General features: G+C 33.2%; 1 protein-coding gene across 1 annotated transcript in view; it reads left to right on the forward strand.

Annotated features, from left to right (window-relative positions):
• Positions 1 to 13,507, forward strand: part of LOC143388518 (cadherin-10-like) — a 94,226-nt gene that overhangs the window by 20,917 nt on the left and 59,802 nt on the right. Inside the window, 3 exon segments of the mRNA XM_077108002.1 lie at positions 5,224 to 5,411; positions 7,257 to 7,510; positions 11,147 to 11,283. Coding sequence (XP_076964117.1) covers positions 5,224 to 5,411; positions 7,257 to 7,510; positions 11,147 to 11,283 — 579 coding nt within the window.

Here is a 13,507-nt window from a genome sequence, read left to right on the forward strand (position 1 = left end):
ATTTAGATTATTTGACAGAAGACCAAAGTTTATATTTTGATGAAGGCTCCATCTCAATTGTAGTTTTTCAGAAAATTACAGAACACCTTGAAAATATTTTAATTAATATCTTAGGAAAAAACAAATATATGTATTTGCAAATATGCATACACCTTTATCCACATATATACTTTCCAACAAATTACTGAGGAAAAATACTGAGAGATAATCATTGCAATTATAACAATACAGTTCTAAAACTAGGGTTCCCCTTGGTGTGAACCAATGGAGCATGAACAATATCCTATTTAAGTCTCAGAATGTACTAGAAATTAACAGGAATATCACTAATTATAATCAAAATGAAATATACACCTTGTAATGGATATTGTCCTGTACAAATCAAGAAATTAAATAAAATGATAAATAATTTTTGTTACTTCACCAGAGCTATAATAGCAAGTTCACAGCAGACCAACTTTCAGAATCTAAGGTTGTGTCTAAGAATACAAAGAAGTCCAAGCTAACATGAAAAAGTAAAAGAAAACATAGAGGCTAGAGTAAGTAGTCATGGTTAAAAATAATTTTATCATCAATTTTGATGACATTAATTACCTGGCAGAAACACTTTAGCCAGGTGACCAAGGTTAACTTCATCAGTCCTAAGAAAAATTGACAGCATGTACTCCCTGATAAGTTATGACATACGGACAACACATCCCTTTTGGATATATCTCACAAAGGTGCATAGCTTTAATCTACTCATGAGAAAATATCAGACAAACCCAATTTGAAGATACTCTGAAAGAACTGACTAGTGTTCCTGTAAAGTATCAATGGAGTGAAAACAAAGCCTGAACTCACACACTGGAAGTCAGTAAGAAGATATGATAACCAAAAGCAAAATGAGATCTCCTAAAGACTAATGGAAAAGATGATGAAATTCAAAGAGTAAGAAATTTGATAGTGAGAAACTAATGTGACTCCATTTTTGAGAAACCGGACTCTACCTCAGAACAAAGCCTGTCCAAGGAGGGGGCATGATCCTTGTCCTTGGAAAAACCCACAGAGCACTCCTAGGCACTTACCCACCCTGCTGAGTTGTTTGTCTGTAAATAACAGGAGAGGTCGCTGGTGCCAGGTGTCCCTGATTCAGTTAGGCTAGGTGAGGACCCATAGCAACCCCCCTAGCAACCTCCAATCAGCATGAGACAGGGAAAATACTTGGAATGCCAGATGACCCCCAAGTAGTTTATGGTGGTTGATAACATGTTGGGGAACCAGGTAGTTTAGCACATATACCCCTCACGGCCTAAACCAATCAGTTCAAATGAATCCCCCTATTGTACTAACCAGTCACCCCTACCCAATTTGTTCCCGCCATTGAATGTGCTAATCAATGTTAAGAGTTGTTGTTTGATTTTCCCACAGTATGGAATGATTTGCTGTGTGATGTTGTGACACATAGAGTATCCCCCCAAAATCTATAAAATCTCACTGAACAAAGGACCAGGACTCACTCCCTAAAACACTGCATCGGGAACAGTTGTGAGTCCAGGCTTGAGATAAAGACTTTTGTGTGATTGCATCGGATTCAGCTCCTGGAGGTCTATTGGGGTCCCACAAATCTGGCATAACAATAGAAAAGTGATTAGAAAAAATATTTGGCATAAACTGAACTTTACAATTGAGATTATGAAATATAAAAAAATGGACTGAGTATTTACATGTGGTAGACTTGAAATTTTGACCATACTATATTACCCACCAAACACTTATCATTTGCTTTCTTTACCAGGGTTATACTGATCTCATATAGTGAGTTAGAAAACAGTCTTTCCTTTCTGTTCTCTGGAAGACTTTGCATAAAACTAGAATTTTCTGGTCCATGAATTTTCTGTTCTTTGAAAAATGAGCTACTTGTGTCTGAATGGTAGATGATTTTAAAATCATCCTTTACTTCTTCATTAGTAGGGTTTGGTATAGTTTAAATTATTTGTATTCATTTTTCAACATACAATATTTCTAATATTTTCTAATTTTTCAATCTTCTGCAGTTGTAGTCTTTTTCTGTAAAATTTTTAATAATAGGTTTTTCTTTTTCTTCCTTTTCCATAAGAAACGTTTCCAGACATTTGATTGTTTTGTAAGGTCTTTAATATAAGAAACAATGTTTTATATTTTTTTTAAAGAGAGAGTGAGAGAGGGAGAGCGAGAGAGAGAGAGAGAGAGAGAGAGAGAGAGAGAGAGAGAGAATTTTTTAATATTTATTTTTTAGTTTTCGGCGGACACAACATCTTTGTTTGTATGTGGTGTTGAGGATCGAACCCGGGCCCCACCACACGCATGCCAGGCGAGTGAGCTACCACCTGAGCCACATCCCCAGCCCAATGTTTTATATTTTTAATCTCTTCCTTTTATATGTATCAACTTTATTAGTTTCTATATTTTTTTACTATCTCCTATTTCTTTAGCTTTGTGTTTATGTCATTTTCCTGTTTCAAGCTTGAACTATTAATTTAATTTTATCTTGTCTTTATTTTTTTATAAGTATACAAATTGATAAATTATCTTCTTTTGGTAGTATTTTCTGTGCACCACATTTTACTTCATTACTTCTTCAATTGTAGGATTTTCCCCTCAACTTTATTTTCTTCTTAATTTGAACATTTATAAGTTAATTTTGATATTTTTCTTTCAAGTTTTTTTCAAAAATATAAAGATTTTAATTTACCATTTTATGCTAATGTTTAGCTTGTGGCATAGTCAAAGAGTTTAATAAATACTGTTTTAAAAATTTTACTCAAACTTGCCTCATAAAATAGTCCTTGATCATATTGCAATAAATGCTATCTGCTTAAAAAAATATGTAATCTCAAAATGGATATCATTAAGTTTTATGTACATATAAATCAAATCATTCATATTATTTATATTTGTTTTCCAAACATATCATATATTTGTAATTTTGTGGATGGTTAACTGATACTTAGTTGAGAACACATTAGCTTGGCTGCATTTCTTATGTACTGTAGATTTGAAAATAGATAATAAAAATACTAAGGTTTTTAGCAGAGATCAGATTTTAGGCTTTCTAAAACAAATGAAGTTAAACCGTTGACCTTCATAATGAGTTCTTTCTGTATTGTAGTGATCATTTTTGTATTCTTTCTGTATTGTGATGATTTTTGCATTTCACAAAGGACATTTTTCTGTATTTTAATAGATTGATTTGTTGACTGTATGACATTTAATTTTTTAAAGAAAGTTCTTGAAGTAAGAAGGCTAGAGTTCTAGTTGTGCACTAGAAGATTGATGATACAGGCATATATCAAACAAATAATAAGCAGTTCTATAGATTTAAATGGGTAATTTTTTATGAGGAGGAAAAATGTATTAAACTGAAATAAGAAAAACATGTAGGAAAACCTCAAGGAGAAAGATGTTACTCCTAAGTATAAATTAAGGGAGAGAATGAAAGAGCAAAATTAGGAAAAGTCAGCCTATGGATCTTTTGTTGTACCTTAAGTAAAATGGGAGCAATCATCATATAGTGCTTATAATATTCAGAGGGAAAACATTGGTGAAAAAATTCAACCAGCCTATGTTTTATGTCCTTGTGGCACACATAAATAGGTATGTAGATAGTATAGTGCCTGGCAATGGAAAGAGGTAAGAAGCACGACTGGTATTACTGTTTCTGACCAGTCTATTTGCAATTAGGTTACTGATGGAATGTTTCTGAGAAGGTCAGAGTTGGGCAAGTACTTGAAGGAGGTGATCAAGGGAACCATCCAAATACCCAGGGCTCAGGTGTTCCAAAGTGAAGTGATGAAAAAGGCCAGGAGAGGCAGTAGGAGAGTAGTCACGAAATGAGTTAACTGACTTTCCATAGTGTGATACCAGAAACAGAGAAAAAGGTAAGAAAATACCCTCTGAGACCAACTGGTATGTGATGAAAACTGAGTTTTCACAATGTTCTCCTAGAAAATTACTTTTAAAACTGAGTGAATGTATATGCCTGTATTAGGTTGTTACATCTGCCACAGAAATTCCATAGGCTTGGTAGCCTAAAGAAAAGGAAATTTATCATCTCACAGTTCTAGAGGCTAGATTTCTAAAATCATGCTGTCAGCAGGTTTATTTCTTCTGAGCTGCCCCCTGCCCCCGACCCCTTGGCATAACACCATTCCTGAAGTGCTTCACCCATGAAAGTGCTACTTCCTTCTGACAAACTGCATTTTAAATATATTTGTATAATTGGGAGAGGATTTTACTTGAGGGAAATAGCATGAGAAAAATACATAGAATGATGTTAGAAAGAAAGTAGGGGTCAGAAAAAACTAAATGGTCTAGTTCGATGCAAATCTTTCATGAAAGTGAACAAAAGCCAAATATGTTAGGAAAGATATATGTAGGCAATAACATGGCTAGACAAGAGGTCTGAACTTTATTATGTATATTAAGGTGAATTACTTAAGGTTTATGAGCAAGAAGGCGCAATAATCAGAACTGTGCTTCCAGTCGATTAACCTGTCAGAAATATGTAGTTTATGACCAGGTGCTAAACATAAATCTCATTAGCAGTAGAGGTTGTTCAAGCTGGAAGCACATCCAGGTACACCAAGGGCTTAGATAAATTCTTGTTTTGCTCTGGAAGGAAGGTGAGTTTGTCAGATTTTAGTGTTGTTTTTTTTTTCTCTGACTCTGAGAAGGGCATCTTGATATTTCTGCCATAAACTTTCCTTTGTTTTTTGTTGTCACAAATAGAAATTAGATTCCTACCTGTTACAGCTGATTTCACTGGAATTTTGGAACGTTCTGTCTTGCAGCTAAAGGAAGAGAAGAAAATTACCAAATACAGCATAGCAAAATTAATTAAATAGAAATAGTCACTGTGTATCCTGTGATTTATTGTGATTGTATAAACACACATAGATATATAACTGCACTCAAAGCAAAAGAAAAAAAAGACAACATGCTTATTTTCAAAACCAGAACTCCTGATACTATTAGAGGTTGGTTCTCAGTATTCATTTTAACACACACACACACACACACACACAAGTCAAAGCCCTCATGCTCCTAGACTTTAATAGAATGTTAACCATAATTGGTATACTCAAAGAATGAATCAATCAACATCTAATGTAGAGTTTAAGATTTACAGGATTCTCAGATACATTTTACTTCTGAAAATTCTGTTCAGAAATCTCTGTATTCATCTCTTCTTATTCTCTGCAGACACCATTCATGTTCGGGTTCTTGAATCTTCCCCAGTCGGCACAGCTGTTGGAAGTGTGAAAGCAACCGATGCCGACACTGGGAAAAATGCTGAAGTAGAATACAGAATTATTGATGGTGATGGGACTGATATGTTTGACATTATAACTGAAAAGGACACCCAGGAAGGCATCATAACCATGAAAAAGGTGCTCTGCATCAGCAGAAAAAAGCATCATGTGTTTAGAGAGTTGAGGTTTCATTATGTACTTTTCACTCATGCATTATCCATTAAAAGATATATCACTGCCATGCTTGAATGTAATTCATAGTTTACTTAAGAAGGATATAAAGCCAAAAAGCTTCTTAGACATGTTCACTGTGTTTCTATTGATTGAAACATGAGTCTTGAGATTTTACAAAATTTAAAAAGTTAATGTATGTGTGATTATTTTTTCAAGTCATATTAATAAAAGGCCACAATAATAACATTATTTTCTTAAGAAAATGCTTAATAGCTAATAAGATCAATATATCATTATAGTTGGAAGCATAAAATGTAGTACACCATCCAGATTCATGAAGCAATAACTAGAGATGCTAATAAAAACAGAATGGATTGGAACATAATTCAATTGTTCAAATTTCCCCTTATGCTATGTAATTTAAACTTTTCTGCTAACATATGTTCAGTGATACAATTTTAAGGTAACCAGTAATGTTATTGTAGGATCAGTGCCATCTTATGAGAAAATGCAGGGAAAATTTAAAAAAACAATAATTTCTAATGAAATGCCAACCATCAAGTAACCACTGAGGCACTGGTTAATAAGAAAACTCTCCTGAGAGTGCATGGCAAGGCAGGAGGTACTCAACCTTCATTAAACAGTGACCAGCAAAGGGCAAAGCAGCTTTATTATTTTCCATGACCAGAATGTAGCACTCATGCAAACAGAATCTTGTGCATCTAAAAATGAAAAAGAAAATGGAGGAAGTCTGATTCAGCAATGTCTTCTCTGTTAATAAAACTTATCTTTCAGAGTGAATGTGAGGTGAGAGACATAGTTCTTTATTTGTGACAGTTAAACTATATTGATATTTAAAGCCCCTTTTTTGTTTATTAATGCATCCTCATGCCAACTTGCTATTAAATCTTTGCTCTCTTTTTTATGTGTTATTTTTACTTATACGTGACAGTAGAATGTATTTTGGCATGTTATATATACATGAAGTATAACTTCTCATTCTTGTGGTTGTACAGGATATTGTCCTTTCTTATTCCTGAGATTTTCTTTATTTTGACAATTTCAAGCAAGTATGGAAATTTATCACCAAGATTTTGTAAATTTAAAATTTAAAAAAAAATTTGGTACCAGGGATTGAACTCAGGAGTACTCAGCCACTGAGAAAAAACCCTAGCGCTATTTTTTTTTTTTTTGATGCTGGGGATTAAACCCAGGGCCTTACACATGCAAAGTAAGCACTCCACTAACTGAGCTATATCCACAGCCCCTCCCAGGCTTATTTGGTATTTTATTTAGAGATAAGGTATCACTGAGTTGCTTAGCACCTCACTTTTGCTGAGGCTGACTTTGAACTCACAGTCCTCCTGCCTCAGCCTCCTAAGCTGCTGGGATTAGAGGTGTATGTCACCAAACCCAGCTTCACTTTTTTTTGCTTAGAAAAATTTAGCAGTACCCAATACCTCAAAACACACATGTGTGCATGCCAACATATACATAATCTGCCAGTCCATTTTTTTTGTAGGGAATCACCACCTATGAGATAGGTTTGAACATATAGCCCAATTTTTTGCAAGGTTTAAAATCTCATTTTCTTAAGTTCCAAAGTGTTACATTTTGAATATATAAAAAGTAAAAATTGAATCCTAAACAATATTTAAGGATTATATAATTATCTGTGCTACTTTCTAAACTTATTAATAAGCAAATCAAATGCATTCAACCTGGATTTTAAAAATCATTCTCTAACTTGAAATGAGCATGTCATACAATTCCCCTCACTTTAATTGAATGACATTTGTCTTTTTACAGCCACTTGACTATGAGAGCCGGAGACTTTACACGCTGAAGGTTGAAGCAGAAAATACCCATGTGGACCCACGTTTTTATTATCTAGGACCATTCAAAGACACCACAATTGTGAAAATCTCTATGGAAGATATAGATGAACCTCCTGTTTTCAGCAGGTCCTCCTACCTCTTTGAGGTTCATGAAGATATTGAAGTGGGCACAATAATCGGGACTGTAATGGCAAGGGATCCAGACTCTGCTTCCAGCCCCATTAGGTAATTATGCCTGTGTTTGAGATGAAACAGAAGAAATTGAAATTCACATAGAGATTATGAAATTCTATTTGAAACATTTAATGCAATTAAATACTACAGGAGTTTTTCTGTAAGTTATACATAAATTTGGTGAGCCCAGTGTTTAAGGTAAATTGGCTTTAAATATCTGGGAGCAGGTGTGCACAAGGGTTATAGCTTATTCTTATCACATTCTATAGACTGAAGTCTGGCTTGTATCATCTGTTTGTCTCCTTAAAGTGTTTGTTGTTTTCTGGGGGAAACGAGGTACTGGGGATTGTACTCAGAGGCACTCAACCACTGCCATATCCCCAGCCTATTTTGTATTTTATTTAGAGACAGGGTCTCAATGAGTTGCTGAAACTGGCTTTGAACTCTTCCTGTGTCAACCTCCCACTAGGATTACAAATGTACATCACTGTGCCTGGGCTCAAGAATACTTTTTTAGATGTACATTCATGTTGCAACCAAGCCATGATATTTGTATGTGAGATAAATATAAATGGTTAAAAATAATGTGATTGTGTTATAATTCAGTTTTCTCATAATTTTTACAAATTGTACTTATACTCTAGTCATCAAAGAAGGGAATTTTTGCATTGTTCTCGGTTTTTGGCTTTGTTGTTGTTGTTTAGCTGTCTCAAAAAATGCAAGGACATTCCAGAAATATCAGTCACTCAACATTTTTCTTTATTATGGCAATCAAAACATGTGAGATGTGATAGACACATAAAAATGAGAAAGACTCAAAGTTTGCATTGACATTTGCACTGACATAGCAAGGAAACACAGATATACCTAATATTCATCATCAAAGTGAGCGCTTACTTTAGTCTGTTTTTCCATCATGTGTTCTGGATTTCATTTGTTTCCTTAATTCTCAGCAGGTTGATTTTGCTTCCACATGAGCTAGTAAAGTATGAGTTTAAAGGTTTGCTGTACAATTTCTGTATGTACTCATGAATCATTCACCTGACTCTGGTCAGACTTACTTTGAAAATTGTATAAATTCTGCCAACTTTCAAGTGAAGTCATACTATATACAGTGACAAATGTATGTATGGTTTTATTTAATTATATAATTATGCATAAATACTATTTCTTGGATTGATGTGCAGCATCACAGTTTACATGCTGCAGAAGAAAACTGTACATAATATTCACATATTTCTCCCAACTGCCAGCAGGACTTCCCTATGAATATCACCCCTCCAGTCCACTTGTCTTCATCTAAGTAGCTGCATTCCCTGAATTTTTCTTTAAGCTTTAAAATAACTAATATACATGTTTAATTTTACCCCTTAAATACTTACCAAGCATTTTCTTGGCAGAAATTCTAACTAACATCAGCCGTCTCTGTTCTGGGTCCCTGATTTCAAAATGATCCTTTTAAAAAATGATACATCAGAGTTTTGATGATACAAAATTAAGTTGACTAGTATTAAGTCCTGATATAAAGATATATCTCCACAAAGTGAAATATACATTCCATCCTCACATAGATTGATGGCTATTTTATATTAAAATCTATATATAGGTACTTAAAAACACAATAAATATAATGTTTAATGAAAACACAAATCAAAGGACCAGGAAGAGTCCATTCATGCATAGAATATACAATGCCAATAGGTATGGCTTTGTATCACCTTGTTGTAGAAAGTAGGAAGGCATACTCTTATATCTTATTATTTTTGTAGAACAAGCAGATACAATGTATACATGTGATATACTATACTATGTATATAATCAAATAAATATAAATATTGTGGATAAGTATGCACATATATGTAGTAAATTTATATATTCTACAGGTTCTGCATCTACCAATTCAAACAAAATCAATGGAAAGTTTTTGGAATAATTTTGTTTGTACTGAATGTATGAAGACATTTTTCTTGTCATTATTTCCTAAATAGTATAGCACAATAATTACTTGTGTAGGATATGGCATTTATCTTATAATAGGTATTATAAACAATCTAGAAATGATTTAAAGGAGAATGTGCATTGGTTCTAATTTCCAGTAGATATAAAAGGACAATTTTATATATTCAAAGAAATAAAATAGCCTTGCAAGTCTAATGTATTTATGTCATCATTCTGGACATGTTACAAATTATGTCATATATCCTAAATGGTAATGCAGTAATCAAAAAGTTTTACTGAAAACATGTATCTTGGAAATGATTTTAAAAGAAAAATGAAAGTTAACATATAATTTGTTGATTAAGAATCAGAAAATAAAATTATATTTTGAATAATATTTGAAAAAGAAGGGCTGTAGTTTCTCTACATCTTCAAGATAATATCACATAATACTCTAAATCTTATTATTGCTTCTTTAAACTGAACTGCAAAAAACTAAGAAAAACACAAAAACTGTGTTTGGCAAAATCATGATACATGATAACAAAAGCTTTCTATTAATGTACATATTTCAACTTCACATCACATTTCTATATAAATAAGGGAACTTCTATTTGCCAAAATTCCTAATAATTCTGTCATTCTTTCTTACATTGGATAAATATTTTTAGATAACCATATCAGATATTAACATATTATTCAAGGAGTTTTCATTCCATTGGAGAAGAATATGAGAATCAAATAATATTCACTAACTGCCTACTAAAGTTACAGTAGTAGATATATTATGATAGTGGTCAGTAGGCACATTGTTTTCAAGTTTAAATTCCTGTTTTAGATTTGGAATGAAACAAATTCCAAATACATGAGATAAATGACAGATATAGTTGTACAGTTACTTTAGGTAGGAAGCAGATAGATTCTTGAAATTTAGGTGATCATGGAAGACTATAAGGAGGAGATAAAATGTATCTTGGGTCTTTCAGTAGTAAACTAATTTTGTCAATCTGGGGTGGAATTTGGGAATTATTCTAGATATAGGGATAAAATTATTTGCTTTATTTGTGAAGGCTAAAACATGTAGTGTGTTTTTTTTAAAAAAATGGGATTTATCCCAATGACATCATTAAGATTGAAAAACCTGGTATTAGATTTCAGAATGATATACAATACAATGCCACAATAACCAATTGCTGCCTATTTTAATACAGATGTATGAAGATTTCTCATCTGGAATTATACTATTTTAAAGTTATACATTTTATAATACATGTGGTTAGAAACTGAAGCTATGTATATATCATACTCTGAAGCTCCCAAACACCATTAGTTGATGCCCAACCAGTTTGATGAACCTACTGTTATCTCCAATTTTGTTATTAAGAAAAATCTGAGCTTCTGGGATTGATCTGTTGCAATGGATTACTGCAGTAATTCTCCACTACTAAATAAAGCAATGTAACCACATTAATGCATACTATGTTATGGTCAAATATATCAATATTAGTTCACATGAAAATAGACAATGATTTTAAGAGCAGAGATTTTAGAACACTAGCATTTCTATACAGAACCAAGTACTTGGAGAGAGTGTATTTCTGTGATTAACTCATGAAACTCTACATTCTAGATCAGTACTGTGTTTCTTCTGATAATTATTAGTAATATGTGTGTCTTTTAATTTTACCATTTTCTCCTGTAACACTTCAATAACATTGCCATGTGCTTTTCTTTGGCCTCTACGTTCAGATTTTCTTTGGATCGCCATACTGACCTTGATCGGATCTTTAATATATATTCTGGAAATGGATCGCTTTACACATCAAAACCACTTGACCGTGAACTATCTCAATGGCACAATCTTACTGTCATAGCTGCTGAAATCAGTAAGATGACTTTATGTCTATAATACATATTTATGTTTATAATTCTGTATATTTTAGTTTTGTATATTTAACATATATTTATAGATTTAATTATATACTAAAATAATTCATTCATTGCTTATACAAATTATACAAATTATAGTTTTTGTTCTAAGAAATTTATATTTATTTTATTTATCTTTAAAATTTATTTATATATGACAGCAGAATGCATTCTAATTCTTATTAAACATATAGAGTACAATTTTTCATATCTCTGGTTGTATACAAAGTATATTCACAACAATTCATGTCTTCATACATGTTACTTTGGATAATAATGATCATCACATTGCACCATCATTTATAACCCCATGCCCCCTCCCTTCCCTTTCAACCCCTCTGCCCTATCTAGAGTTCGTCTGTACCTCCCATGCTCCCTCTTCCTACCCCACTATGAATCAACCTCCTTATATCAAATAAAACTTTCAGTGTTTGATGGTTTGGGATTGGCAAATTTCACTTAGCATTATCTTCTCTAATTTCATCAATTTACCTGAAAATGCCATGATTTTATTCACTTTTATTGATGAATAATATTCCATTTTTATCCATTCATCAATTAAAGGGCATCTAGTTGATTTCACAGTTTAGCTATTGTGAATTGTGCTGCTATAAACATTGATGTGGCTGTGTCCCTATAGTATGCTGTTTTTAAGTCCTTTGGATACAGACCAAGGAGAGGGATAGCTGGGTCAAATAGAGGGTACATTTCCAATTGTCCAAAGATTCTCCATACTGCTTTCCATGTTGGCTGTCCCAATTTGCAGTCTCACCAGCAGTGTATGAGTGTACATTTTTTCCCACATCCTCGCCAGAACTTATTGTTGTGTGTCTTCATAATAGCTGCCATTCTGACTGGAGTGAGATGAAATCTTAAAGTGGTTTTGATTTGCATTTCTCTAATTGCTAGAGATAATGAACATTTTTCATATATTTGTTGATTGATTGTATATCTTCTTCTGAGAAGTGTCTGTTCAGGTCCTTGGCCCATTTATTGATAGGGTTATTTGGGTTTTTTTTGATGTTTCACTTTTTGAGTTCTTTATATACCCTAGAGATTAGTGATCTGATGTGTGAGAGATAAAGATTTGCTCTCAGGATGTAGGCTCTGTATTCACCTCACAGATTGTTTCTTTTGCTGAGAAGAAACTTTTTAGTTTGAGTCCATCCCATTTATTGATTCTTGATTTTAATTCTTGTGCCACCAGAGTATTATTAAGGAAGTTGGGGCCTAATCCCACATCATGGAGATTAGGGCCTACTTTTTCTTATATTATATGCAGAGTCTCTGGTTGTATTCCTAAGTCCTTGATCCATTTTGACTTGAGTTTTGTGCATGGTGTGAGATAGGGGTTTAATTTCATTTTGTTGCATATGGATTTTCAGTTTTCCTAGTACCATTTGTTCAACCGGCTATCTTTTCTCCAATGCATGTTGTTGGCACCTTTGTCTAATATAAGATAATTGTAATTTTGTGGGTTAATCTCTGTGTCCTCTATTCTGTACCATTGGTCTACCAGTCTGTTTTGGTGCCAATACCATGCTGTTTTTGTTACTATTTCTCTATCCTATATAGTTTAAGGTCTGGTATAGTTATGCTACCTGCTTCACTCTTCCTGTTAAGGATTGCTTTAGCTATTTTGGGCTTTTTATTTTTCCAGATGAATTGTTAAACTGCTTTTTATATTTCTATGAAGAATGTCTTGGGGATTTTGATCAGAATTGCATTAAATCTGTAGAGTGCTTTTGGAAGTATGGTCATCTTGATAATATTAAGTCTGTCTATCTAAGAGCAAGGTAGATCTTTTCATCTTCTAAGGTCTTCTTTGACTTCATTCTTTAGGGTTCTGTAATTTTCATTATATGGGTCTTTTACCTCCTTCATTAAATTCATTCCAAATTTTTTGAGGCTACTGAGAATGGGGTAGTTTTCTTCATTTCCCTTTCTGAGGATTTGTCACTGATATACAGAAATGTCTTTGATTTATGGGCATTGATTTTATATCCTGATACTTTGTTGAATTCATTTACTGATTGTAGAAGTTTTCTGGTGGAACTTTTAGGGTCTTCTAGGTACAGAATCACATCATCAGCAAATAGTGCCAGTTTGAGTTCTTCTTTTCCTATGTGTATCCTTTAATTTCTTTCATCTGTTTAATTGCTCTGGCCAGTGTTTCAAGAA

This window comes from Callospermophilus lateralis, unplaced genomic scaffold (genome assembly GCF_048772815.1).
Source record: "Callospermophilus lateralis isolate mCalLat2 unplaced genomic scaffold, mCalLat2.hap1 Scaffold_107, whole genome shotgun sequence".
Lineage (NCBI taxonomy): Eukaryota > Metazoa > Chordata > Mammalia > Rodentia > Sciuridae > Callospermophilus > Callospermophilus lateralis.